General features: G+C 39.9%; 1 protein-coding gene across 18 annotated transcripts in view; it reads left to right on the top strand.

The window, feature by feature from the left end:
• LOC126354432 (serine/threonine-protein kinase dyf-5) overlaps positions 1 to 26146 on the top strand; it is a 230593-nt gene that overhangs the window by 101035 nt on the left and 103412 nt on the right. For all 18 annotated transcript variants that reach the window (XM_050004096.1, XM_050004086.1, XM_050004081.1 and 15 more), the window contains 3 exons: positions 682 to 894; positions 1087 to 1258; positions 20573 to 20748. In XM_050004096.1, coding sequence (XP_049860053.1) covers positions 682 to 894; positions 1087 to 1258; positions 20573 to 20748 — 561 coding nt within the window. The remainder of the gene's footprint in view (positions 1 to 681; positions 895 to 1086; positions 1259 to 20572; positions 20749 to 26146) is intronic.

Here is a 26146-nt window from a genome sequence, read left to right on the forward strand (position 1 = left end):
TTGCCCTTGCTTAGACCCTTTATATACTCCTTCCACCTTCGTGCTTTCCATTCTTTGCTTGGGACTGATTTTCCATTCAAGCATCTCTACAGGTGATTCATTCTCTTTTCTACAAAGGTCTCATTGATTTTCCTGTAGGCAGCATCTATCTTACCCCTAATGATACATGCTTCTACACCCTTACATTTGTCTTCTAGCCATTCCTGCTTAGCTGTTTTGCACTTTCCGTCGATTTCATTTTTAGATTATATAGCCTTTTGCCTACTTCATTTATTATGTTTTTATATTTTATCATTTTATCAATTAAATTCAGTATCTCTTGTGTTACACAAGGATTTCTACTAGCCCTTATCTTTTTACCTACTTGATCCTCTGCTGCCTTCACTATTTCATCTCTTAAAGCTACCCATTCTTCTTCTACTGTATTCCTTTCTCCTATTCTTGTCAATAATTCGCTAATGCTTCCTCTGATACTCCCTACAACCTCTGGTTCTTTCAGTTTATAGAGGTCCCATCTCCTGGAATCATACTTTTTTGCAGTTTCTTCAGTTTTAATCCACCGTTCATAATGAATAAATTGTGGTCAGATTCCACATCTGCCCCTGCATATGTCTTATGATTTTTAAAAGAAGGCAAATTAATTGTATGAAAACTGAAGTCTTCTCTGTTTTATTGATGTAGAGAGAAACTGTTTCCTGAACCAGTCATTCGGAACATGGTGTACCAGGTCCTCCAAGGACTTGCTTTTATGCATAGGCATGGATTTTTTCACCGTGACATGAAACCAGAAAATTTGCTTTGCATGGGACCTGAACTGATTAAAATAGCTGATTTTGGTTTAGCCAGAGAAATAAGGTCCCGTCCACCTTACACAGACTATGTATCAACTAGATGGTAAGTTTCTTTCCATCATATTAAACAAGTTTAGTTCTTTGTTTGTAATTTGTTGACTGTTTCAATCAATAGTATGAATAAGTTGGGGGTGATTATTTTAAATCTGATTAGCTCATATTGTTTACATCAACTCTCTATTGACGACATTATTAAATAATTTTTCTACTATGCAATTTGTGGCATACCTTACAGGTACCGTGCACCAGAAGTGTTGCTGCATTCCACAAACTATAGCAGTCCAATTGACATTTGGGCTGTTGGCTGCATTATGGCTGAACTATATACTTTTCGCCCATTATTTCCAGGAAACAGTGAAATTGATGAAATATTTAGAATTTGTTCCATCCTTGGCACTCCAGATAAGGTACAAAGTTACAGTATTGAAAGTGCTGCTGTTTGGTTATAGAACTGCTCTATTGGTTCCACTTAAATTTTGAAAATGGTGGATATTAAGTAGGACATTTTTACTGAAGATCTGAAAAAGGGTGGGGGAGGTTTGACAACATGTAGAATAAGCTAGAATGTTCACAAAAGATATTGGAGAAGACCGGCAATAACAGTTACAGAGAGTCCATGGCATTAAGACTATTATAATTTGTTCAGTGTAATCAAGTTATTTGTTTAAAATATGTATCACTGTTGTTTGGGACTTATGATAAGATACGGATTCTTGCAGGAGATTTAGAAACATGTTAGAACTTTAATTTATGTTACTGGTTCATTCCATACCGTAGTGAGAGATCACAATTATGAACCATCAAACCGGCAAGTAATTAAACTGACTGAGTTTTTTAGGACAGCCTGGTTCACTGAAGTATTAGAGTGTTTACATCTCCCCACTTTCATTGAAATAGACTATTATTAAACAATGAAAACTCCAGGTTGGAATATCAACAATATTACGAAAAGAATACCATATTTACCTGAATCTAGTGCCCATTTTTTTACCATGTGAAATACTCGAAATTGATAAGATTTGATGGTGTATTAGATTTGAGTACAAACTTGAATTGTTCACCTATATTTCTTATCCCTTGTGATCTGGAGTTGTAAAACATTTATTTAACTCTGGCAAGAAAATATATGTACGGTATCTGTGAATTAATCGGGTAAGAAATTATCAAACTAAATGAGCTGGTAAATATTTCCAGTTCTGAATTCTGTTCACAGGCGTCAACAAAATCCATAACTGCCATGAGAGGAAATTTTCTTTAGTCATTGGTTGAATTAGAACTTGTTGGTTTATCTGTTTGCTTGGTTTCTCTCTCTCTCTCTCTCTCTCTCTCTTTTTTTCTCTCTCTCTCTCTCTCTCTCGCTGAAATTTAGGTACTGCACCATACATAATGTTTTCATTATGCATTACGTAGTCACGAAATGGAAGGCAAGCAGAGAAGAATATTGTATGAAGCTACTTTCAAGATTAATGTTCACTTATGGAAGAAACAGAAATTGAGATGATTTGCAACTACCACTACTAGAAAGAAATTCACTGGACCTCACAAAGGAAGACATCCTGACATTGAAGTAAATGTTTTGGAATTCATCTGAGAAAGGAGGAAGAATGGGCAACATGTGACCAGCGGCACCATAATAAAAAAGCAAAAGAAGTGGCTGCAGCTCTTAATATTCCGAAGCAAGATTTTAAGGCTAGCCGGGGATGGGTTGATTGCTGTATTAAACAAGTGGGCTTATCTCTGTGATGCTGTACAACAATATGCCAAAAGCTTCCACAGGATTTTGAGAAGAAACTTCAAGAATTTCAGCAATATGTTATCACACTCTGGAAAGAGAAGAATTTTTTGATGGGCCAAATAGGCAATGCTGATGGGACTCCAATTTGGTTTAGTATGCCATGTAATTACACGATTGATGAGAAGGGTACAAAAGAAGTTACCATCAAAACACCTGGGTGTGAAAAACTGTGCATAACAGTAATGCTGGAAATCACAGCTGATGGGAAAACTTCCCCCTTGTTTAATCTTCAAGCAAAAAACAAGCCCTGAGACTCCAAAAGCTGTTCCCTAATGACGTCAGTCTTCGGAATCAAGAAAGGGGATGTATGAGTGAAACTTTGATGCTTGACTGGCTCTGAAACGTCTAGGAACTGCATCCTGGGGGCTTTGCAAGCAACCATCAATGATTTGTCTTGATGCATTTTGTGGTCATCTCACTGACAATGTAAAAAAGAAGATCCACAGCTTACCCAGTGACCTTGTTATTACCCAGTGACCTTGTTATTATTCCTGGAGGAATGACTTCTGTATTACAACCCCTGGATATCAGTATTAATGAAACTTTCAAAGGTTATATTCAGGAACAGTGCAGAAAATGTTTTAGTGAGCCAAATCATGAACTGACTGTGTCAAGAAAAATTAAACGTGCTGCTCCCTACATTGTTGCGTACTGGGTTTTAGCTGCCTGAAAACACATCAAAGCACCAATGATCGTAAAATCATTCAAGAAATGCTGTATTTCAAATACTCTGGATGTCAGTGAAGATAATGTGCCCTCGAACAACACCGAGGATGATGGTGAAGGGGGAAATGGATCTACTTATAAGGTAGACTCTTCGGAGGATTCCAATGACGATGACATTAGTTAATAATGATGTGTAATGCCTGTAATTTACAATATGTTTCCTTGTATGTCGTGTAGGTAATCAAGTTAGGCATTCTTTTTAATAACGAAAATTTCACTTATTACCATAATAAGTAATTTAAAACTAAATTATTATTGCTTTTTATAGTTCATGTATACATTTGCTATTGTTTAAAATAAAGTTAGCATTGTAAAATAAATTTAAACAATACAAAAATACCTTAGCAGCAATGTGCCAAAATTCCTTTTTTTATTAATTTAATTTTTAAAATTGGGGTGTGCATTACATTTGATGGCGCATTAGATTTGCATAAATATAGTAGATTGCTACTCACCATAAAGGTCATCCATTGAGTTGCAGACGGACACAACAAGAAGACTGTTATGCATTACAGCTTCAGAAAAGAAAACACACACACACACACACACACACACACACACACACACACACACACACACACACATGCACATATTCACACAAGCAAGTACATCTCAAGCACACGGCTGCTTTCCAACAGTAGCTCTCACCGATGTTGCTAGTGGAAGGAGTCACTTGTGAGTGAGTTATGATTGCTTGTGTGAATGTGTGTGTGTGTGTGTGTGTGTGTGTGTGTGTGTGTGTGTGTGTGTTTGTTTTCTTTGCTGAAGAACCACCAGGACAAGGCGGTATTGTAACAAAAAAAAAGTTGCAGGCTGTGCCTCAACTTATAACACTATTCAATAAATGCTTGCTTCAAGTATGTACTAGGTAATGATAAGAATGTAATAGAGGGAAACATTCCACATGGAAAAAATATATCATAAAACAAAGATGATGTAACTTACCAATTGAAAACGTTGGTATGTTGATAGGGCCACTAACAAACACAAACACACACACAAAATTCAAGCTTTCGCAACCCAAGGTTGCTTCATTATTTCCTGGTGAAGCAACCGTGGGTTGCAAAAGCTTGAATTTTGTGTGTGTGTTTGTGTTTGTTAGTGTCCCTATCAACATACCAACGTTTTCATTTGGTAAGTTACATCATCTTTGTTTTATGATATATTAGGTAATGATAATAAAGATATGAATCAATTATGATCCCAGAGCCATTAAATCATAACAATCCATAAGTTTTGAATGTTCTTTTCAAAAGATGAAACTTCTGTGTACTAGACTTCAGACCGTGGAGACATCCATATAGTAGATTGCTACTCACCATAAAGGTCATCCATTGAGTTGCAGACGGGCACAACAAGAAGACTGTTATGCATTACAGCTTCAGAAAAGAAAACACACACACACACACACACACACACACACACACATGCACATATTCACACAAGCAAGTACATCTCAAGCACACGGCTGCTTTCCAACAGTAGCTCTCACCGATGTTGCTAGTGGAAGGAGTCACTTGTGAGTGAGTTATGATTGCTTGTGTGAATGTGTGTGTGTGTGTGTGTGTGTGTGTGTGTGTGTGTGTGTTTGTGTTTGTTTTCTTTGCTGAAGAACCACCAGGACATGGAGGTATTGTAACAAAAAAAAGTTGCAGGCTGTGCCTCATCTTATAACACTATTCAATAAATGCTTGCTTCAAGTATGTACTAGGTAATGATAAGAATGTAATAGAGGGAAACATTCCACATGGAAAAAATATATCATAAAACAAAGATGATGTAACTTACCAATTGAAAACGTTGGTATGTTGATAGGGCCACTAACAAACACTATCAACATACCAACATTTTCATTTGGTAAGTTACATCATCTTTGTTTTATGATATATTAGGTAATGATAATAAAGATATGAATCAATTATGATCCCAGAGCCATTAAATCATAACAATCCATAAGTTTTGAATGTTCTTTTCAAAAGATGAAACTTCTGTGTACTAGACTTCAGACCGTGGAGACATCCATGGTTTTAATAAATACCAGTTTTTAGTACGGTAAGAGAAGACCATAGTTAGGTGATGAAATAAATTATATACTGACCATTGAAAATGCAATACAGGTAAAATACACTGTTGGGATAGCTTCAACATAGCTGAAACATTTGACATCTTATAGTGTCCTGTTCTGTATGTTTGTTAAGGGAGCTGAATGTCTCAAAATGGCTACGCGGTGCTTTTCTATATTACTACTAACAATGGAGAAAAAAAAAAAAAAACAGTGAATGGTCAAAGGACATGAAGTGCAATATATAGGAGCCTGAAACAGCAACTTTGTTGTGGTCAAGTGGTTACAGTGCTGGACTGCCATACGGGTGCCCCCTGTTGATGTAATGTCTAATTGCAACAGTGAGGTGTAATGACTGATCTATAATGACAGTAGATTCTGCATGGCTGCTCAATTAGCAGTCGAAAGGAAGTGGCTTTCAAATGGGAATCGCAAATGTTTGATGTCAAGGTGACAATATAACCAAATCCTCCACTGAAAAACTCATCTGGTATGTCATACACGGCATTAGTGACAGAATGTGTGTCCAATTTAGATGTTCATATGAATGTGAAAGTGATCACTCTCAAGGAAATGCTGAAAACATAATAGTTTGCCACATAAGCTGTAGCAAATTAATGAGACAGTTTCACAGTCACACAGTTTCTCTGTGCTCTGTCAAACCATATATTTTTAACGTTTTTGAAGTTGCATTCCATTTTGAAGTTTTGACTCTTGAATTCCTTTGTTGTAACATAGTTCAAATCCATCTGTTTGTTGTTTTTATTTCTGTGAGATGTCTGTGTGGTGTCTCATCTGCTGTCACTATTCATCACATTTACTTGCAATGGTAACATATCCTTACCACATTACTTATATTCTATAACCAGTGCATAGCATGACAACTGCCAAGAAGAGAACAAACATTTCAATGACCGGATGGACAGTTCATACTATTCTGGAAAAAAAGAGACGGGGGGGGGGGGGGGTTGTACACACGGGGGGGGGGGGGGGGGGGGGGGGGGGGGTTGGCATGAGATGAATTTGAACGCGGATCATCCGCTTGGGCAGTCCAACACCATGACCACCTTAGCATGCCACTGTTACTGTATCAGGCTGCACTATATTGAACTTATTTTCCCTCAACCTTCACTGTTTCTATTTTGCTTTTTTTCACATTTCAGTACACTTCCTTCCTGTTTTCATGCTTGATCTGTGTTCAGTTTTAGATGGACTATCCACTGAGCCATCTTACCACAAAACCTGAGGGGGCTGTGATGGGGAGCTTCCCTTGTAAGAAATGACTTTTAAATGGATGACAACTGCTGTCTCAATTATCTGAAAAATTGCTAAATGATGTCTGTGAAATTTGATGCATAGCTCCCATAATCTGGGATATCATCTTGAACTTTTCTTAATACCCTTGATGGAGGCCCATATGCTGACAGTGTTATTACACATGCAAATTATATTGATCGTTGGAACAAGAGACAGCAGAGCAAAACTGGAAGAGTCATTATACCAAACAGTAAAACTAATCCTGGAGTAATGACAGTATTATGAAGAGAGTAGATTGCTACTCACCATGTAGTGAAGATGTTGAGTTTACAGACATGCATAGCAAAAAGAGTGCTGTGGGTGTTTTGAGTCACAAATAATTGAGTGCACATGCAGCCAAAAAATTCTATTAAATCCAAAAACATGTTTTGTTAAGAAGTACAGGTGTGTTCAGCACTACCCTTGTAGGAGTACTATTGGTGTTCTTAGCAATATGTGTAGTGGGCATGAAGGTATATTATGTTAGTTTATGTTATAGGTTATGGAGGCAGGACATCACAATGTGTACAAATACTCTCTACAGGACACCCTAAACAAAAACAAGTTGAGGACTGGGTGCTAACATAATGGTAAAATGACTCCCACAGAGTAGTAGCATGACTGGGACACAAACAAACCAGTATATTGCATATAATAAATTTTCCCAAGTGTGCATGAGTGACTCCAATTGAGATATGCCCAATCAAAGAGTGTAATATGATTTATGACCTGTCATACTCAATACACTTTGTAGAATTCAGAAGAGTTTTAATAGAAAATTTGAGTATGGTCTGGAAGGAAATCCAGAACACACTGTTATAGAATGCAACAGATATATAAAAATATGGTCTCCATATGTACATTGATGAATGAAGTTCACAACTTACAATATGATGAAAAAAACTGAACCTCTTCAATACTGTAGCTAATACAGACCTCCCATATCTACATCTATGTACACACTCTGCAAGCCAACATCTGGTAATTGGCGGAAGGCATCACATACCACTAATAGTCATTGCATTGAGGGAAAAATAACCATCTATAAGCCTCCATACAAGCCCCGTAGGCCTCAATTTCCACCAAGTGAGATGCTGCAATGGTTAGCACACAGGACTCACATTTGGGAGGACGACAGTACAATTTCACATCCGGTCATCTTGATTTAGGTTTTCCATGATTTCCCTAAAATTGCTCCAGGCCAATGCCGGGATGGTTCCTTTGAGCTGACATTGTTCCCCATCCTTCCCTAATCCGATGAGACCACTATTCCGCATCCTTCCGTAATCTGATGAGACTGCTGACCTCACTGTCTGGTCTCATCCCCCAAACCAACCCAACCTAACCCTCAAATGCCAGTTCTCTAAATTTCAGCTGCTTCACCAAAAGAGTGGTCTCTCCCCTTCTGAGATTCACATTTGAGTTCACAAAACAACTCTGTAATACTTTTTTTGCTCATTGAATGTACCAGTAATAAACAAGCAGCATGCCTCTGATTTGCTTTGATATCTTCATTCAATTTGACATCTGACTTGGTGGAGATCCCAAACACTTGAACAGTACTCAAGAATGGTTTGCATCAGTGGCCTTCTTCTGTCTCCATAATGGATGAGTCTTTCCTTCTCATTCTGTCTGGTAAGTCTCCCCTGACCTGTGGTTTTGGGTGACTTTTCTGAACTATACCCCTTTCCCTAAACATCTCCAGTTCTTTTCCTTCACCCCTTTTCGTTCCCCTTCAACTCTTCCTCCAGAAGGAGGAGCCAGAAGGAGCCATTGGTTCCAAAACCTTGTAAAAGTTAAATCCTTTTGTGTGTTTGTTTCCCTGCCACTGCTTGGTGAGTAGATTTTTCATCTATCCATTTACATTATACAGGGTGTCCCAAAAAGAATGACCTGATTTTAACTTGTAATAATATTGAGACAGATGTCACTAGGTAACAGAAACAGCAATAGATGTAATAGGCATACTCTAGAGTTTCGGAAAAAATCTGCTAGATGTCACTACGAGTGCTGACATGGAGCATGCAGCCAGTCTTGCAAAATATGGCATCCACACAACAGGAGGCATATTATGTTATTGAATTTAGTCATACTCAGTCAGTGATCACAGTTCAGCGGGCACTTCATATTTGATTTTGTGCTAAACCACCATTACCAAAGAAAATTCGACGGTGGTATAAATAGTTTGAAGGAAGAAGGTGCCTCTGTAAAGGCAAAAGTCCTGGCCGGCCACGTGTTCCTGGACAAACAGTGGAACAAATCTGACAAGCATTTGAGTGGGGCCCCCACAAGTCTACATGTTGTGCTAGCAGAGAACTTGCGTTACCATGCATGACAGTGTGACATGTGTTACAGCATCATTTAGCTCTAAACCATACTGATTACAACTGGTACAAGCTCTTCGAGATACTGACAAAGTGAAGCGAGTGGACTCTAGCAATGCTTTTGTAGAGGACGTGGAAGATGACACTTCTATGTCACAGTTGATATTCAGCGATGAGGCAATTTTCCATATTAGTGGTAAGGTTCACCGTCATAATACGCGTATATGGGGGCTCGAAAATCCTCATGAAACAATTGAACACGAATGTGATTCACCAAAGGTGAATGTTTTTGCGCTGGTTCACAAAGCATGGTTTATGGACCCTACTTTTTTGAGGAAGAAACCATAACAGGACAATCATATCTTGCAATGCTATGGAACTGGTTATTCCCACAACTTAACTCTGACAATTTCATCTGTCAGCAAGATGGGGCACCACCACACTGGCACAACAACTTGTGCAGTTTCCTCAATGCCAACGTGCCTTAATGTTGGAGAGGGTATACAGGACCGTGAGACCAGTCTTGACACTTTTGGCCTCCTAGATACCCTGACTTAACAGAATTATTTGATTTCTTTGTGTGGGGATATGTTAAACAATGTGTTTATGTTCCTCCCTTACCTCGTGACATTGATGAACTAAAAACCAGAATATCAGCTGCTGTAGCCTCAGTGACAGAAGACACCTTACGCTCAGTTTGGGATGAATTTGGGTATCGGCTATATGTCGTCTGTGCAGCCAATGGAGAACAAATAGAACATTTATGGTGGATTTTTATAAACTTCTGTCTTTTCTGAGTAATTTAGTATGCAATTTGTTGGTGTTAAGCCCTTCTTTCTGTATTATCCTTAATATACGAGCTACACTTACTCTCTCAATAAAACAAAGTTGAGCATTCACCTTCCCTACTACCAATCTGATGTGCTCATTCTATTTCATTTCTCTTTGCTTGGTTAAGCCCAGATATTTAATCGATGTGACTGTGTCAAGCAGCACCCTACTAGTGCTGTATTTGAATGTTACAGGATTGTTTTCCTACTCATCTGCATTAATTTACATTTTTAAACATTTAGAGCAAGCTGCCATTGATCACACAACTAGAAATTCTTTCTAAGTCATCTTTAGAGCATGCTGCCATTGATCACACAACTAGAAATTCTGTCTAAGTCCTCTTGTCTCCTCCTACAATCACTCAACAATGACACCTTCCTGGACACCTCAGCATCATCAGCAGTCATCTTGTATCCTCCTACAGTCACTCAAGAGTCACACAGTCTTGTACACTACAGCACCATCAGCAAACAGTTATAAGTTACTGCTCACCCTGTCCATCAGGACACTAATGGATATAGAGAATAAGTGCCATCTATCACGCTTCCCTGAGCCACTCCTGACAGTACTCTTGCCTCTGATTAAATCTCACTGCCAAGGATAATGCTCTGGGTAAAAAAAAAAGTCTTTGAGCCATTCACATATCAGGGCACCTAACCCATGTGCTCAGATCTTCATCAACAATCTGCAGTAGGGCACTATGTCATACACTTTTTGGAAATGCAGAAATATAGAATTTGCCTGTTGCCTTCCATCCATGGTTTGTTGGATGTGACACTCTGAGAACTGTAATGATCCAAAGCACAGAAACAAAGTTTAATAGATGTTTGTGAAAATCAAATTTATATAGAAACCACCAGTCTCATAGATTTAAACTGTTTTTCAACCAAATATCAATATCCTGTACCTGTTACGGAAAAATAATGTGCCCACTTTGTTATGGGATGTTAATTAGTATTTAAGCCTTTATTTCGTATTAACGTTAATTCAGAAAATTTCCATGTATATGCTAGTGTCTCTCAATTGTTGTAAGGCTTATAATTAATGTGAAATTAGAACCATAATGTTGTCCATGATAAATGGTCTCAAAAATTACTAATAATTAGAATCATAACATTGCCCATGAGAAATGTTCTAAAAATTACTAATAAATAATGGATAATAAATGTATGATACACAAAATTTTGACATACTCCAACACTTTTCATTCTTATCATAATTTTCATAAAGCACATTCTGTGGCCTACATTTCTGGTATAACTGCCAAAACACCTTCAATTGTGAGGTAGTATAGTACTAATTCATACAAGACATAGCCATAAAATTGCGTTGCCAAGCCTTAACAACAATTGAACAGTGCAGAATAACAAAGTTATGCCTTGAGCCCTTATGGAAATGATTATCTGAGAAATCAGTGAGGCAGCTTTTCTGTACATGTTCATATATGCAGTGTGGGGTTACACATACAGATAATGCTGGTTCACCATAATATCAACAGACATCAGGAGAACTTGTACTTGCTACAATCTCAAAATCGATGATGATGTGCTTTAGGTTCTTATGGTTCTCAGTGCCTCATATCATATGAAAAAAGTGCTAGCTGAATTTTGCAATAGTGATGCTTTCTAAATTTGTGGAAAATAAGCTTTTATGTCATATATTTTGCTATATAATTTGTTATATTCAAACTTAGAATGTGTTCAAGAATTCTGCAGCAAACCAGTGTTAAGGATATTGTATTGGTCTGTAATTATGCTGGTCTGCTCTTTTACCTTTGTTATAAACAGTGTAATCCTACTTTTACTCTTTTTGAGGGACTTCAAAAAAATAAAATAAAATGCAGGAAAATGTAAAACATGGGGAATAACATCTTAAGCTGTAAAAGTTAAGTATAGAGTACCCCCCCCCCCCCCCTGCATTTTTGCACTTTATGTATGATAATTGTACATAACAGGCATAAAGAGATTTGTCAGAGTCTTATTATCTAATAAAGGTTTATTATCTAATAAAAACCACTGATGTAACTGGAACTGATAACTGTTTGGGAAGTAGGAATGTTTGACTCAATTTCGTATGTCATAATCTATATTTTTGAAAGTCTGCACTTGTCATTCCTTATTTAAATAATGAAATACTGCACTAATTAAGTATTTTCTCAAGCTTAGCACAACACCGCATTTTGAGAATTCTTTATCATTGTCAAGTACAAATATCTACACAAGTATTTTGTGTGATGTTTGAATATGTTTTGCTCTGCATCTCTTGCACTGTAGTTGTCTTTTTGAGATTACCAGGTACTGTGACTCCTCAGTTATGTGGTAAACCACAAACTCAAAAAGTATCCCTCACATTGTTTGTTTGTGTAATATCACAAAAAATACATATGGAAATACTGCACTTGACAATGAGAATAAATTCTCAAAAGATGTTTTGCTCAGCATGAGAAAAGTATGTAACCAGTGTTGTGTTTAAACTAAAAACATTTGAGCAATGCAAAGTGAATGACGGTGTCATCTAGCACTACAAGTGGCCAAATGCCGAAAGATGCTAAATATGCCTCGACAAAGTTGTCACAATGATCACAACAATCATGAAACTGTGTTTGCGCAGTAGAGACAGTTTGGAAATGGCTGTGATTGGTCATGATATCTTTATTCGAATGAACTTAGTTACTCCCATCACCCACTACACCAAGTGGAGCTTGGCAGCAGTGGGAGATAAGGCCCGAATTGTTCTTTCACACATTGACTGGTTCAAATGTGCTGAGTAGAGTGCCCTGGTGTCAGGAAACTTAACCACGAAATATTTGTAAATACCACTTGATGGCCAATAAAAATTTTAAATATGTTGACACAAAATTGGGTGCAAATTAACATTGTGGACGTAGAAAATTTGACAGGAATGATAAATGTTGTAAATGATGGGAAAACGTTAATTCCAGGAACATAAAAGTGGGGTTATGCTGTATGAGTCATCTGCACTTTTTTCAAGTTGGTTATGACTTTGTGCTTGGGAAAAGATTCATGATAAATACAAATGCACTAATGGGGCAGTGCTACAGAACACTCTCTGCAAAACCTTTTTTTTTGTCCAGTTGCTTCAAACAATGGAAATTCCAGGATGGAATGTAACCCGAGTGCACCTAGCTGCCCCAATCCTCTCTCCACCTTGTCCTTGCTTGCTCCCCAGCCCTCACCCTTACCCTGCTGCCCCTCCCCCTCCCCACCACAGTCTCCTCCTTATCCCCACCCAGTTACCTCTCCCATCATGCACAGTTGCTGCTGCTCGTAGTGTAACTGCTGCTCGTGTGTGTGTGGGGGGGGGGGGAGGGGGGGGGGGCGCGTGTGTGTTTATTTTTGACAAAGGTCTTGTTGGCCAAAAGCTTATTTTGTGACAGTTGTTTTGTTTTGCCTATCCATGACTCAGCATCTCCGCTTTCAGCTGCTTCTTTACACCAGAGTCACCTATTTTTATGTCCTTCTTGCAGGAGTTTTTTGTACAGTCAAAAGACAGTATGTTTGTATGGTCCTCCTCTGTGAATGATTTTTTTTATGTATGTGGTGTAAGTAGTCACTAGTACAGTAAGCATACATAGTACCAGCAGTGTGAGAACCAAATCACAATGCAATTCTGTGATGGGGCAGAAAGACAGGGACTCAGCCTAATACTCAAGATCAGAGACTACATTCATAGAAGATTTCACTTAGTGTGTCTGCAAGGTTGGCAATGTGTACCTTGTGATTTTTCTCTTCAGACTTTCCAGGAGATCAGTCTGCTGGCTGTAGGGAACTCTGTGGGTGAATGTGATACTTACTTGGAAAATGACTCGTGGGATTTCTAGGTTGATGGGCTGCATCAGAATTTGCTGTGAGCCTTATATCTGGATGTACATATGGCCTTCAAATTACTCTGTGAGACGTTCACTGTTTCAATATTCAGGTGTTGTTTCATTAAATATATGTACTGTCCAGTCATAATTATTGATGTTAAAGTATTTCTTATGAACAGTACCAGGCACCAGATCAGCTGGCTACATATGTATGTTTCTAGAGTTCACATAAACTGCCAGTTAGCCATAGTTTGCAGTGGTTTTTTGTAGTGAGTGTAGGTTTTAGACAGCTGTAGCAAGTTTCATCAATGTTGTTTGCATTTAAGCACTTTTGTTGTTCCAATTTTCACACTGTGATTACTTAAAGCCTTCAGCAGTCAAATGTATTGTAGTCTGTGTAAGCTCAACCATAAATAAATGCCATCTCTGTGCTCAATGGCCTTTCAGAGCATCTTTAACATCTGCCAATTAACAACATTGTCTTTTGGCATTCACACCAGGGGTTGCGTTTAAAAATAAGTTTTGTAAGTGTTAATGTTTGATACTGGTGTTGGAATAGAAACTTTTTTTTCCTCGGGGGAGAGACAGAAATATCCTAGATTTGACTGTGTTTTAAGACAATGACATTCCATTCCCAGTTATTAATTATATGTTGTGCAACAATTTTGACGTAGTATGTAATGATGTTTCAAAGGAGTAGGACACTCTCAGCTTTCAGCTGTTTTCTCTGACTATCTACAGTGCAGACCCCACAGCAACCACCCAAATGACTTATCAGTGTTTAGTGCCAATATGGCTGAGAGTAACAGCAATGGAAAATGTATAATTTGAGGATGAAATTTGTCCTCTGCTTTGATTCCTCAAAGTAAAATGATTGAAGATACCTAGAACTCTCTTCTCCTGCTACAAAAACAGGGAAAGTATATATCACTCTGCTAGGTATGTGGACACGATGAATTCAGGCAAGCACATAACCAGACATAGTAGCCAAGGAGATCTAAGGAAAAACGATGTGACCCAGAGTGCCACAACCTTTAGGCTGAGTCCAGGCACTATGCTCAAACAACACTGTCAATATCATAATCATAATCATCATCATGATTATCAAAATGAAGCTTCTCTCCATTTCTAGTGGCAGTTTTTCAGAATACTGTTATCACCCAAACATTCTATGAGAAATTATCTAGTGATGTAATGTAGACTAGGATACAGATGAGAGAGAAGTCCTAGGAAGAAAAGTAATAGAACAGGGTAAAAGTGAACAGAGTGACTGTGGTGATAAATTTTGATGGAAAGATCATGATTGTTGTTAGAAATAAGAGATTACTATTTATTTTGGCAATGAAATCATGAGTAGCACCTGGTTTTCAGAGTGGGTCATATTCTACTCCTTCAAAAACTGGGAAGTCCAGGATAGAATAACAACTATACGAAAATGAATGATAATGATAAATTGCTACTCACCAGATATAGAAGACTCTGAGTGACAGCAGGCACAAGGAGGAAGACTGGCAGATTCAGCTAACCAGATATAGATAAACACACACATATTCACACTCACACAAGCACAACTTAATCAGACATAGCTACCATCATCTCCAGGTGCTAAGGCCCAACTGCGACTGTGCCTAAGACGAGCAGCAATTTTTGCCTGATCAGGTAGTGGAGTACAGAAGAGGTGTGGCATGGGGTGAGGTACCGAGGCAGTGGTGGGGGAAGATGGTAGTACTGCATGTGGAAATACAGAAGGGGAAAGGACTGTACAGGTGATCTGGCAGGACAGAAGGCATGTCTATGACTGGAGTGGGAGGAGGGAAGGGAATAGGAACACGGAGCACAGAGACTAGCATGATTGAAGCCATGGGGGTTACTGGAACATAGGATATGCTGCAAGGAGATATTTTGAAAGAAAACATCATCAGATTTTCTACAGTAAAGAAGAATGGAATATATAAATAACTGAGGGTATGGTCCTATCACACACAGCCAAAAAGAAAAGTGGCAAGGGAGTGGCTACAAACCATTAGAAAGAAAACTTATGCCAGAATCGAGCTAAATAGGCATATAATAGGAAACTATTTAGAAATGAAAAAGTAGTATCGCAGCAGAGGCAGAATGAAAAGTGCAAACATTACATTCAATACACACAATGGCAGTTGTGGCACTGCAATGATAGGACTACACTAACAGAATTGCAGGCCAGTGGCTTCATATAAATGAAGCGTAGTGAAATTGATGATCACAGTTGAAGAAGTTTCATATCAGCACACACTCCGCTGCAGAGTGAAAATCTCATTCTGGAAACCATACCCAGACTGTGGCTAAGCCATGTCTCCGCAATATCCTTTCTTCCAGGAGTGCTGGTTCTGCAAGGTTTGCAGGAGAGCTTCTGTAAAGTTTGGAAGGTAGGTGACAAGCTGTGAGTACTGGGCGTGAGTCGTGCTTCGGTAGCTCAGATGGTAGAGCACTTGCCTGCGAAAGGCAAAGGTCCCGAGTTCGAGTCTCATTCGGGCACACAGTATTAATCTGTCAGGAAGTTTCATATCAGTGCACACTCCGCTGCAGAGTGAAAATCTCATTCTACTACTCCTCTTTCTACAGGTCAACCGCCCACCCCACAGCTGGTGCTGTGGTGAAGACATTGCAGTAACATTTCAGGAGTGATGACGAGCCCTGCAACAATCCAAACAACATCCTTTACAGACAAACATTATCACTTTTTGAGCGACTTCAGGCTAAGTCTTACTGTTTGATCAAACACAGTAAGAAGGAATGCTGGGAGCACCATGTCTCCTTCCTGAGGATGTATTCCTCTTCATCTCAGATGTCAGCCAAACTCTGTGGTCTTATGGGCCACCATTGATCAACATGTCTTCTGGGCCTTATCCTACAGGTTGGCCTTTGCACCAGTTCATCATTTGTTGGGCTCACTTTGTGACCCACTTTGCAACAGCATCAGCATCCTCTTCATATCTGGCCTCCTTTCTACTGCAGGAGTGACAAGCTGGAGATGTCCTCGCATGTTTCAGTCTCCACCTAGCTGAATCCAATAATGAACCCTTCACTGACTGGGAACTACTTTAGGCTCTTCCCTCGGACCACAACACAGGCTCAGGCCCTTATTGAATCCAAAGTCAAATGGTCCAACACCTGAATATTCTGAAAACAGCAGCATTCTTGAGGGTCTTCAACTGTATTTGGCTCCAAGGTTCCTTCCTCTTTCAGCGGTGAGATAGCATAGTTGTCCCATTCCTTAAGCCTGGCTGTTACTGGCTGCTTAGCCTGACTGACATACTCTGTAAACTGGTTGAAAGGATGGTTGCCCACAGGTTATGTTGGGTTCATAAATCTCGGGGTCTTTTGTACCCCTAGCACTGTGGTTTCTGGAAGGGTCAATCCACAACTGATCTGCTGGAAGCAGCAATCCAAAAGGCTTTTTCAGAACACCAACACTTTATCACAACTTTTTTGACCTGGATAAGATGTACAACACCGTTTGGTGTCATTACATTTTACTTATCTTCAATGACTGCTGTTTTCGAGGCCTGCTACTGATTTTTATTCTTTAGTTTTTATCCCATCTGTTTGCAGGCTTAGTCGGCACTTCACTCAGCTCCCCACGGGTCCAGGATAACAGCATCACACAGGGCTGTGTGTTGAGTTCCACTATTAAACCCATCACCATCAATGGGCTAGCGGCTCTGTTGGGCTGCTGGCACTCCGGTGTTGCATGTTGACAATTTCTGCATTTGATACAGCTCCCACTCGATAGCCTTTGCTGAATGCCAGCTCCAAAGTGCCATCCACAGGTCTATGGCTGACTCTTTCCCATGGTTTTTAATTTTTTCCTACAAAAATGTCATACCATAGTCCATCCTGCTCAAAACTCTAGGTACCCAACAGCTGGACATAGCAGCACAGCACATTTTCTTGGGCCTTCTTTTTGATAAAAAAAACTGACTTGGCTGCCTCACACTTGTCACCTGAAGACTAGCTGCATCCAGAGGCTTAACACTCGCTGCTTCCTTGCCCACATATCTTGGGATGCAGATTTTGCTACTCTTATCTGTATTTTCTGGGCCATGGTTTCATCCTGACTGCACTATGATTGCCAGGTTTATGGCATGGTGGACCCTTCAGCTTTGAAACTGTTAGACCCAGTCCACCATCATGGCGTGTGTCTGGCCACTGGTGCCTTTCATCTAGTCCCAAAGGCCTTGCCAAAGCAGGGATCTTCCAACTTAGGATTCAATGATACTGGCCCTTCATGTCCTATGCAATTACTACTCAACAGCTCACTGATCGTTCCATATATTCTATTCTCTTTGCATATGTGGGGTGTTGTCCTCCGGATACCCGCCCTCAGGTGGGATTGCCAGCTGGACTGTGCCTTGCTTCCCACTGCCATATCTCCATCTCCCCTGCTTGGACTGTGCTGACCATGTTTTTTTTGCACAGTCTCCCTTGGATGGTGCCCAGGCCACAGAATATGACTGATCTCTTCCAAGTTCCTGAGGTCTTAGTTGCCCCCATAACATTTTGGCATCTGTTACGTTCAGTTCTTCAAGAGTTCCAGGGTGCTACCATCTTTTACACTGATGGCACTAAAACTGCACATCAGATGGGACTAAAACTGTGTATTAGATAGGATATGCTTTTATGTCTTCTGCTAGTATTGAATGGTGTTCACTGCTGGGAACATGTAATGTGTTTATGGAAAATCTGACAGCCATTAACAGAGCCCTCCATTTTATTAAACAGACCTCCCTTGTTCATGTTTTAATATGTACTGACTTAATGAGCTGCCTCAGGCTACTGACCAATGCTATTCTTGCTGCCCAACATTCAGGACCTTCTTGCTGACCTTTGTTGTGCTGCCTGCTCAGTTTATCTTTCTCTGGGCCCTAAGTCATGTGAGTATCTTGCGGAATGAATTGGTTGACCGTCTGGCGAGAGGAGCACTTACTTGCTTCCCATTTGCTTTGCTGATCCCATGTGCGGATTTGCAGGTGAACATGAGATCTCTGCTCACACAAAAATGGAATGACATGTGGCGGGCTACTGCCCCATCTAACAAATTCTGTACAATCAAGGAGACTACTGCAATGTAGCACTGTTCCTCCTCTTTCTGCTGGAAATCAACAGTCTTATGTCATCTCTACATTGGTTACACCAAATAAACCCATGCTCTTATTTTGTGTAATGAACCACCTCCACATTGTGGTTGTGGAGCAGTACAGACAGTAGCTCATGTCTTGGCGGAATGTCTCTCCTTTTGGTCCTCTATTCCAACTATGGTGTTCAGATTCATTGTCTATAATGTTGGCGAATTCATGGATGGTTGACCTGGTTCTCAGTTCTCTCCATGAACGTGGTTTTTATTCTCAATTATAAGGTTCTAATTTACCTCTGGATCAGTAGCAGGAGCAGTGGCAGGGGCAGGGTGGTTGGGGATGGGTCATCTTCCTCTGTATGTATCTCCTTAACCAGGCTATTCTTTCATCCCTTTTTTACTCTGTTTTAATTGTTTTTAGATTTCATTTTATTCTTTCTGCTGCAATCATTTTTCATTCGATGTGGTGCACTCTTTGAATAGAGGGTGCTCTTGGCTATCATGGATCAAGGGTGGGCAACTGTGTACGGTAAGTTTCCAGTCATGTGCCCTGGGAATCCCCACCTGCTGACATCTTTATGTCCTTCTTCTTCCTTTTGTTATTGATTGTATACAAGCTGTCCATTACATTTTAAGCCCTATTGTTGTTACTGTTATTAATCTCCTGACTAGATCAGAAAATGTTCTTCGTGGATGTTACTAATTACAAATGCATCTTTCGTGGATTGGGGCTCTGATGACATTGTTATTCAGTCCTTTAATGCTGTCCAGTCAACCAACCAACCGTATTTATGTAATTCTGTAAGTATAGCCCCATCACTGCATCACCACACCTGCTGTTGTTTGTTTATTGATGGTAATGTGTGCACTTTTCATTAGGCATCTGCTGCAGTACTTCTTCATGTTTAAAGATTTTTGTAATACTCTTATTTATTGTGTAGGTACATATCTGTTTATTGTTATCTTGACATATGCTTATTTTATAGTGTAACAAAAAACATAAGTTTTCTTTTTAATAGTTCATAGATGCTTCTTTGATATTTTTATTTCACACTATGCATGATAGGACCATACGCGTGGCTATTTGTATTGTCCTTTCTTCTTTGTTATAGAAAAATCTAATAATATCCTAAAAAGGCAAAACAGATAATTAAACCTGTACATTCGGAATGCAGATGACTAGGCTGTGAAGCAGTTGTTGAAGTCAAGCACATTGTGTTGGGCAACATGTGGATGGTCCAGTTGTCTCTTAGCTGCAGTTTGACAGTGGCCATTCATGCAGCCAGGCAGTTATCAGTAGTAATGCCCATGAAGAATGTGGCACAATAGTTGCAGCTAAAGTGGTAGATTGTGTAAGTGATTACACAGGTAGCCATGCATGTGGTGGGGTTGGAGATGCCTGTGACAGGACTGGAGTAGATGGTAATGGGAGGATGTCTGAGACAACTCTTGCATCTAGATCTATTTCAGGGATATGAGCTGTGGGCAAGGATTGGAAGCTGGAATGGAAGTTATATTCTCAATGATTTCGTTTCATTTGGATTAAATGTCAAATCAAATGTTACTTTATAAGCTGTCTGCCCCTGAATATAAGGGAGATTATTGTAAGAAATATGTTTTTACCAGAAGTTTGTAATATATATGCTCAAAATTATCTTTATCATAAATATAGTAAATGTTACTATGGCAGCATTTTATTAAAAATGTGACTTAGAGATATTCATCCTTGCTTCAACCAATTGCAGAAGGAGTGGCCAGAAGGATACCAACTAGCCAATGCAATGAACTTCAAGTTTCCACAGTTTTCACCAGTCCCTCTTGGTAGCATCATCCCTAATGCTAGCAAAGATGGTCTTGCACTTATGGGCGATATGTTGAGTTGGAACCCTAATTCAAGACCTACTGCTCAGCAGTCTCTCAGGTAAGTATCAGAATGTTTAACAATAATGATTGGGTCATTGGTGGGAAAACTGGAGATACATAATAATAATAATAATAAGCCAGTTGACATCCACAACTGGATAATGATCTCCTCTAGACATCTGTGCATAATATATTTCAAAGTAAAGCAATGAATGTGAGCAAAATTCGTGCATTGTACAGATTTTGGTCGCAGTATCTTATTTGTAAAATTGTCTTCCCTTGTGCTACTGTTCGTTGCCCATCTTCCCTTAGTAGCAGCAAAGATACTCACATAATTAGTCCTGTGTATCCACCTTTCTCTACTTGTTGACCTGTATCTTCTGAGTCAGTGTTTCATAAACATAGGTGCTAAGTAATTGACTGCTTTCGCAGAAATTATTGTGTACATATTATAACTGTCACATTGTGTCTCTTTTTAGTTCTCCACTACAACAGCAGCGTATGTTATTTTCATTTGTCACAAATTAACTATTTTCGAGTTTTTCAAATGAGTCTGCCATTAAACATAAACTTTACAAAAGAAAAATTTGAGTTCTTTCAGGTAATCAGTAGATTGTACCACAGGTTTTTTTTTCTTGTTATAACAGAAACCAATTTCTTGGATGTTGCAAATTCAATTCTTAAAGGTAACTTGCAATCACTGTAGTGTAAAATATCGTGACATTAAAATAGAATCAGCTTAGCTAATTTCAAGCTCCTTGTTTATTGTTCATCTGGCACAGTGCAGTCCCACTGTAAATGCTGGTCTCAGACAAGGAATGAGTTAGTTGCTGTTCATAAGCAGTTGGAAATTGTTTAGACTGCAATGAAGCAATTGGAAGCTGGTGTGAATGACTGTGTTGGGCAAACTACGGAGAGTCTTGTATCAGAGATGCCAAAGTCACCTTAAATATGTTGTCCCCCATGGAAACAGTTTCTGTCAAAGGAAATACACCAGCTATTACTGCTATTCAGCTTTGACTGTGAGTGGGAGCTTTGACTGTGCGTGGGTCCAAGGCCACTGTATGGCAGAGAGAAGGACCAGAGAAAACTCAGGATACTGAACCTGTACTGTCTTAACAACAAGTTTTAGGTGCTGTCTCTTATTGAAACTGAAACACAGTTCACCTGCTCAGAAGTTGCTGTGTTCCACGTCAGAGGGAAACATGCACAAGTGACAGGGATTTGGGTTTGTCAACAGTTTGAATGTACGGTGAGTAATGGCGTCCCTTGGAGAAATGGCAGCAAGGTATGGGAAGGATAATTTCATGCACTTATTGTGTATAGCCCTCATTCACCTGTTTTGACAGCGACTGAGGAAACAGGGTGCGACCAGCTGCAGATTAAAGCTCACTTTGGAACAAATGTTGCCTGTCATATGGGCTTTGAGGTTAGAAATGGATCATTCAAGCAACTGCTAGTGAAGTTAGAGAAGACCAGTCTTGTTCAAAAAAGCTCACAATCTGTAGCATTATTCACAAAAGTTATCATGACAAATTACTTCTGAGCTGAACAGAAGGCTCGAACTAGAGACTTTGAAACTGCTATAGAAAGGTCAAATGTGAATTATGGAACTTTATAAAGAAGCACAAAAGATACAATGAAGTACAGATTGTGCATAGCATTGAACATATTGACTGGAAACACTAATACAGGTTACAGAATGGGCTGAGCTCTCATTTGCGATTGCTTAAGTAATACCGTTTTTTTGGAAGCACACCAGAGTGCGCCAGAGGGCCAACCCAGGTGGCCTCGAAAAGCAGGCCTGGGAACTGTAGGGTATGCAATCTCTGAAATCATGTGCATCATGAGTGAAAGTACATCACTCCTCACTTCCAGGAGGGGAGGGGGCAGGGGGTGGGGGGACCACATACATAAAAACATTAAGCACAGAAAAACACATGATACAGAAAAAAAGCACTGATACAGAGGAAAAAACCACTGGTACAGAAAAAAAGGCACTGGTACCAAAAAATTACTGGTGCCGTAGGGACGGAAGTGATGAGGGGGTGGTTTGACATGCTGTTGCTCCTCTTGTTAGAGGCCGTAGGGCAGAACAGGAGATGGTGTGTCCATAGTAATACCCTTGATAAGATCAGCGATTGGCACCAAAGACATCAGTAGGGGCATCAGAGACGACAGCTGCACAGGACCCAGCAACAAGGCGGTAGTGGCTGCTGTGTCAGATGCAGCAGGAACTGCGGTGACAACAGCAGTTGAGGAACGAGGGCAAAGAGGGGAACCCCAGACAGCGATCTGCCAAGCAGCAAGCCCTGCTGCAGCACTAACCAGACCATCTGCCACACAAGAATGTGCATCAGAGATGGCAGGGAGGTAGTGGGCCCTCAGACAACAGACCCACTGTGGGCGGAAACAGCTGGTTGAAGTGATGGGAAGTGGTGATGATGCACAGGTGGTCGACTACAGCAGTAACCCAGTTTGGTCAGTAGCCAAAACCACAAGCCCAGACAAGCGCACCCAGCCAGAACCATCACAGAGCTGGTGATGCTGACGGATATGGCGTTAGGTGCAGCAGATGAATGAGGGTCCGTGGTTGGCATCCATGCAGCAAATTCACTGGGCTCTTGTCCCCGACTGCATCAAAAAGGCACAAACTTAAAAAACCATCTAAAGCAGTGAAGGGGAACTGCCGGATACATACTACCACATCTGAATTTGGAATGTCCAAACCATGCATTCAGCCTTACTGCTAGACTGAGGATGAAACTGGGGAGGAGTGAGATGGCAAACACCACTAGCCTGACAAAAAGATGCAAATTCTTGATAAAAAAAAACTGGGGGCCATTATCGGTAACCATGGTATGTGGAAGTCCCTCAATTGCAAAAATCTTAGACAATGTGGAAGTAGTGGTCACCACAGACATGGCCAGACAAAGCACCACTTAGGGGAAGATGGAATAGGCATCCCTTACAATGACCCAATATAAATTCAGGAAGGGCCCAGCAAAATCGACATGTAGATGCTCCCACAGGCATTGCAGCCTTGGTTAGGGTGAAAAAGGTGCTCATGGAACCATCTGTTGCTGAAAACAGTGAGTGCAAGTAGTGATAACCAATGTAATGTCCCCATCTATGCCTGGCCAATACATGTGCTGGCAGGCCAAAGCTTGTGGGAAGTCCCCCAATGATAGACATACGGAAGCTGCAGTACATTACAGCATAAGGATGTGGGAATCACAACCCGGGAAGCAGCAGCCTGTGTAGCTAACAAAAGAACACTGTGAAACCCAGGAAGTTAATGCTGGAGGGAGAAATAATTGCACAAGGAATTTGAGGCACAGCCCGGGGGTTTATCTGCCCAATCATGCTGCCCAAAAGAGAGAACTCTACTAAGTATAGGATCTGCAGCAAAGGCCGATGCTATCGTGGCACTAGTGATCGGGAAGCCATTGACTGAATTCTGGTTCTCAATATTTAAATAGAAACAAAGCAACTCATCCTGATCAAATGCAGGGTCCAATCTGATCGGAAGGCGAGATAAGGTGTCAGTATTGGTTTGTTGTGCCATCAGCTGATCATGGATCTGATAATAATAAAGGGAGACGAAGAGAACCCACTGCTGTAAATGATGCCCTGCCTTGACCAGTGCAGAAGCTGAAGGGTTAAACAGAGCAACCAGTGGCTTGTGATCTGTGATTGTATGGAACTTAGAACCATAAAAGAAGACTGTGATGACCTCAATCCGCAGGAAAAATAATTATCAAAATTTGAACTGTGAAGTCATCCAAAACTCTAGTTGGAAAACCACATTCTTTGTTATACTTCTCAATTGGTCATGATCCTACTTTGTTTATGAACTGAAAACTCTAATATTCATGAGAAACTGCTCTGAAATTAATCTGAACCGACAAAATTGTGTATATATTCTCTGAAACTTCAAAGGAATTAGAAAAAGTGACAAAATGTCATGAATCACACACAATACTGTTAACAATCGCATGAACACTGGGGGGTTTCACCATACATCTACCCACTTTTGAGTATAACCAGTGTCTCTTAATACTATGACTCGAAGCAATACAATATCAAAAAACTTTTATTACTGGGTAAACTGTCACTACGTGATTTGACAGCAGACATTTATAATTCCTGCTCACGTCAGGAAAAGCACCAATACGGGAATAGCAGCTTTTACATTATTGGTCAGAACGCAAGCAATTATGGCAGTCGTCGTAATTTTCGCGCGAACCAATATTTCGCGACAAAATACTCTTATTAGTTACTGTCATATATCTAGCCTCATAACAATACATAAAACTACATAAAATAACTACAATAATTTTGACATGCAAGGAGAATTAGTCCTAATGAGAGGAAGAAGTTTATATTTACTGGTGTTTCAACAATGACTACAAGGCAACTGTTAATTCACTGATTGTAATTTTATTTTCGTTAGCAGAAAGCAAACAAACTAAATAAAGAATTTAATTAAACAGAGTCTATAATTCTTATACTTTTAATAGAGAAAGAAAGTTTCTAGGTCAGGGGATAGCGTTCAGCGAAATCCCTTAACTTTTTGTTGCATACAAAGTGTTGCGTTAGGCAGCACAATGTCGGCGGGTTACGATGATGAGAGCAGGATACAGACAGTTCCGCTGGTTAATCTTCTCCAGCAAAACGCAAATAAAGTTCCGGCGCAGCTGTATCATTAACCTCGTGGTGATTAACAAACCACAAGACGCCAGTATACGAACATTGTTGACATGTCCTCTCTTTAAAAGTACATGACATAGACGTCGCTCATTTTTACACTTTATGCACTGTCCGTGACGCTATCATCCATAACTACACAGTTCGTCACATTCATATAGTCTTAGCCGCAAATACACAGTTCATAGAATTGTTCTTGTGTGTGAAGCACACCGTAAACAATGTCCACTCTGTTCTCGCATTTCAAACTTTGACAACTTCACTGAAAGCCATTTATATTGCACATTTAATTAGTCTTCACTTTCATGGCTTGATAGAATGTGATATACAACAGTTCCACCACCCAAAACTAATACCAGCAAAGTTCATTCGCATAAAAGCACAGTTCGTGTCGGCCACAACAAAGTAATGTTAGCGGCACTTTCACAGTCCGGTTTATTTGCTCTTAAAGTTTGCTGGCGATGGCATTACACACCACAGTGGTAAAGAGAATTAACAATCTGATAGTTTGGTATCACTGTCCATACAATTACGTATGCTTTTCATGAAACACAGTACTATTTGTTCCCGCACACGCTTCACAGACACGCCATCCACCATCCCCTCTACTACGCAACAACCTTTCGACTCTCGATATCACTATCGCTGTCCCATGTCTATAGATGTTATATCGTTATCGTAAATTACATAAACCTTTATAAATGTTATTGACTGCATTTTTCACAATTAATAATATTCCAAAAGAG

Source organism: Schistocerca gregaria, chromosome 3 (assembly GCF_023897955.1).
Source record: "Schistocerca gregaria isolate iqSchGreg1 chromosome 3, iqSchGreg1.2, whole genome shotgun sequence".
Classification (NCBI taxonomy): Eukaryota; Metazoa; Arthropoda; class Insecta; order Orthoptera; family Acrididae; genus Schistocerca; species Schistocerca gregaria.